The following is a 4,312-nucleotide window of genomic DNA, read 5'->3' as shown; positions in this document are numbered from 1 at the left end:
GCTTGAGATGTTTTTATTTCTACTTTTTATTTCAAAATTCAAAAACAAAAATAAAACAAACAAAAGAGCTAATTATGATGCAACGAAGCCACCTGCCAGCCCTTCCTCCTCCTCTTGTATTAATAACTTCTGAGTTTGGTGTTTCTTACTCACATTCATATTTTTATACTTTTAGCACTTATTACTGTATCTGTAAATAAAATATGTAATTATTTTACAGGTTTAAAACCTTTATATGCACAGCCTCTTACTGTATATACTGTTTTGCACCTTGCTTGTTTGTTGAACATTTACGTTTTTGAGAGAACATGGTCTCCTTCGTTAACTCCTGAGATAAAGCTCAGACGTCAACCCAGGCTGGTTTCAGGAGGTCACCTCTGATTCCTTCTGGCCCCTCACCTTTCTGCCTAGGTGTCCATTCTTCATCGGAATCCTCAGTGTCATCCACATGGAGCTTGGCCTGCCTTCGGTGACACATGAAAGCTGGTCGAGGGGCTCTGAGACCTGGAAAGAAGCTAAATCTTTGTCCTAAAAGGGAAGAGGTGAGAGGAAGAACAAAGGGTGGTGGCAATGGAAAGCACCACAAAGCCAGTGTGGCTCAGCATGGGCCGGGAGAGTCTTGAACAAGGTCAAGATGTGAGCTCTGCATGACTAGTGCCGACACTCAGCCATGCACTGACAAAAAATAAAAAAGAAGAGGAAGAACAAAATTTCCCCTGCAGATTTGTCTCCATACAGAAGGGAACTGTGGGCAGATGCAGCTGCCTAAGAGAGAGCCAAAATAATACGGGGACAGAAGACCTGTGTTATATTTTGCAGGCTGGTCTGCAACCAGCACTTGCAGTTACCTAAATTAATCGGCACATTATAGTTCCTTTTCACATTCCTATAGGGAATTTTCTCCAGTTCTCCCATCTCTGCCCATTCTTCCTTGGAGAAGTATATGGAAATGTCTTTGAAAGCATCTTTAGCCTAGAGAAAATAACATAGTTCATTAGTGATTTACTGCACACATCACAACATCGAGTGGGGCCTTTTCTTCTGCCTTGTAATCCTAACAAGCAGAACATAGCCTGGGGTCTTGGGGTGGTCTCTGTGAAACAAGGATAAAGACGTTCGTTACCTCCCTCCCCAGATTGTGTCCTGTTTGAGAGAACACAGCGTTTTCCTAGCTCTCCCCAACACAGAGAGTTTGATTCCAATGTCCTTTTCTCCTTCACGTCCCAGACAGGACCAATTGTCCCCATTGCATGCACATTCACAGCCAGGGTCACACAGAGTGGCAGCCCACAAGTCTGCGGCCCTCCAGACACCAGCTGCTTGTCACTAGTACCCCCTCTCCATCCTTCGTACAAATCCTTCTTGGAGCCTTGCTCTACTTCCCCCACCTCTCACCGTGGGCTTCCGCCCTGTTCTCCCTGCATCTCCCTCAGGGTTCTCCTCCGGGGAGCTGTTGGAGCTCATGGTGCTGGCACAGGATTGCAGGCCCTGCTCCACCTCCAAGGCTGGGATGGTCCCCTGAGTCTCCCAGCTGCAAGGCCAAAGCTCCTGTGGAAAGAGAGGGCGCTGACAGGGGGCCACAGCCCAGACCACTGCCCAGAGCCAAGCTCTGTCTTCTCCACTTGGCCGGGGTGTCCAGACCAGGAAGATGTGGGGACCCTGCAAGGACTGGAGTGTGTTGGGGAGGTCCGGGGGCTATTGACAGGATGGGGGGGTTCTCTGCTGGCCACGACAGACCACCTAATGTAAGCTGTTTTGTTTCAGTTCCCCTGCATCTTGACGCATTTGAGGAAAGGTGGCAAAGGTGACTGAGGGTCAAGGCTAGGGGTCTTCAAGGGAAGTCCTGAGGTGTGAGGGCCAAGGGAGTCCCATGGAGACCTTGAGGCCCCCTGACTGGTGGGACTCGGGTTACACTGACCAGCGGGGCTCTCCTCCAGCGAGAGGAAATGAACATTTCTCATAGGAAGGCTTCCGGGATCTCCACCAGGAGATTCTGGAAAACTCTGGGACTAAAGCAGCCTGGATCTCTAAGGAGCAGCAATCCCTCAGGCTGAGGAGATTTGGGGTCTCCAAGGCCAATGAGATTTAGGGTCTGTCAGGCTGAGGTTCTGGGGGTTTCTCAGGTCGAGGGGATTTGGGGTCTCTCAGGCTGATAGTATTTGGGGTTTTTCAGGACAAGATTTTGGGTCTTTCATGCTGAAGAGATTTGGGATGCTCAGGTTGAGAAACTTTGGGATTCATCAGGTAATGGGAATTTGGGGTCTCTCAGGATGAGAGGATGTGGCATTTTTGAGGCTGAGGAAACTCGGGGTCTCTCAGGCTAAGGAGATTTGGGGCCTCTCATTAGGGGGCATTAGGTTCTCTGACACTGACGTTATTTGGGGGTCTTTGAAGCTGAAGGACGTTTCCAGGTTGAGTAGGATCTCTGAGCTCGGGGAAATTCGGTCTCTCTGTGGCTGTGGTATTTAGGGTTTCCCAGGCTGAGGGAGTTGGGGTGCCCTAGGCTGAGGGGAATTGTGATTCCTCAGGCTTAGGGTATTTGGGCTCTAAGCATTAGGGGATTTGGCGTTCCTGTGGGTGGAGGGATTTGAGGTGTCTGAAGCTGAGGTGCCTCCGGGTCTCAGGCCGAGGGGGTTTGAGGTTGGTCCAGGTTAGCGCATTCGAGGTCTCTTGGGGATGAGGGGATCTGGGATTTCCCAGGCTGAAATTTGAAGGTCTCGGGCTGAAGGTTTACAAGGGTTTCTTACTGCACGGCAAAGACTTCCCGAGTTCCGGTCAGTCTCCCTGGCTCTCTCCTGTCTCGCTGCCCACCCTGGCCTGGCGCCCGCTCGGATCCTCTCAGGAGGGAGACGACCGTTGAAACGGCCACGCAGCCGCCGGTACCACCAAACCACCTATCAGAGCTGTGACCCAAACGCTCCCGCCAATGAGCGATCAGGAGGGGATTAAGGGGCGGAGAGTAGGGCGGAACCAAGCCTGTCAGTCACAGGCTCCCCTCAGTCCTAGGCTCGGGCGTCAGGGCGGGACCTGGTCTTTCCCGCCTTGTGGACGATCCCGCCCAAAACCTCAGGCATTGGCCACTCTGCGTACTGCGCATGCGTCAGTCAAGAAGCCTCGCGTCCTGAAGAGCGGTCTCGCAGGTCGTGACTGGCCGCACAGGCTTGACATGAGGCAGAGATTCGGCTCTCAGCGCTAGGGTAGCCTTGCCCCATGGTCCTGCACAAAGTGGATCTCAAAGGGGTTAGGGTTAGGGTTCGGGTTCAGGTTCGGGTTCGGGTTCGTGTTGAGAATGGGGTTCAGGTTCTGGTTCGGGTTTAGGGGTTAGGGTTCGGGTTCGGGTTCGGGTTCGTTTTGGGAATGGCATTCGGGTTCTGGTTCGGATTCGGGTTTGGGTTCAGGTTAGGGATCGGGTTCGGGTTAGGGTTTAGGGGTTAGGGTTTGGGTTCTGGTTTGGGTTTGGTTTCGGGTTCAGGTTAGAGTTCGGGTTCGGGTTCAGGTTCGGGTTCGGGTTTGGGTTCAGGTTCAGGTTCAGGTCAGGGTCAGGGTCAGGGGTCAGGGTCGGGGTCGGGGGTTATGGGTCAGGGTCAGGGCTTAGGGGTCGGGGTCAGGGTCAGGGTTGGGTCAGGTTCAGGGTCAGGTCAGGTTAGGGGTCAGGTCAGGGTCAGGGTCAGGATTAGGCATAGGGGTAGGGTCAGGGGTAGGGGTAGGGTCAGGGTCTGGGTTAGGGGTAGGGTCAGGGTGAGGGTGAGGGTGAGGGTCAGGGTCAGGGTCAGGGTTAGAGGGTGAGGGTCAGGGTCAGGGTCAGGGTTAGAGGGTCAGGGTCAGGGTCAGGGTTACGGTTAGGGTCAGGGTTAGAGGGTTAGGGTCAGGGTCAGGGTCAGGGTTAGAGGGTCAGGGTTAGAGGGTTAGGGTTAGGGTTTAGCATCAGGGTTAGGGTCAGGGTCAGGGTCAGGGTTAGGGTTAGGGTCAGGGTCAGGGGTAGGGGTAGGGTCAGGGCCAGGGTCAGGGTCAGGGTCAGGGTTAGGGTCAGGGTCAGGGTCAGGCCAAGCAGCTCTCATATTTTCATGTCATTTACTGTAGCTTGTTCTTGACCAAGCATGAAGGTGCCACTCCAGCAGCATATGAGGCCAGCTCTGGAGCCCTGAGCACTGAGTCACACCTCTGTGCTCCCATGTGAATGAGTCCTCCCCTATATTGACTTATATGCTGTCCCTTGTCTTGCTGGCTTGACATCCGCAAAAATCCATGCCCACACATATTACCCCTGTTGGGAGCCTGAAGCCCCACACCCCTTCTTGTGAGACCACTCCTA

The 4,312-nt window shown here is 53.1% G+C and overlaps 1 protein-coding gene across 1 annotated transcript in view; it reads right to left on the bottom strand.

The window, feature by feature from the left end:
• Window positions 1-3,650: 3,650 nt before the first annotated feature.
• The window catches only part of LOC103582553 (PWWP domain-containing protein MUM1L1-like), an 8,196-nt gene continuing 7,534 nt past the window's right edge, over window positions 3,651-4,312 (bottom strand). Inside the window, exon 4 of the mRNA XM_008564105.1 lies at window positions 3,651-3,716. Coding sequence (XP_008562327.1) covers window positions 3,651-3,716 — 66 coding nt within the window. The remainder of the gene's footprint in view (window positions 3,717-4,312) is intronic.

Source organism: Galeopterus variegatus, unplaced genomic scaffold (assembly GCF_000696425.1).
Source record: "Galeopterus variegatus unplaced genomic scaffold, G_variegatus-3.0.2 Scaffold16707, whole genome shotgun sequence".
NCBI classification, from domain to species: Eukaryota; Metazoa; Chordata; class Mammalia; order Dermoptera; family Cynocephalidae; genus Galeopterus; species Galeopterus variegatus.
This window is presented reverse-complemented; position numbering and strand designations above follow the sequence as displayed.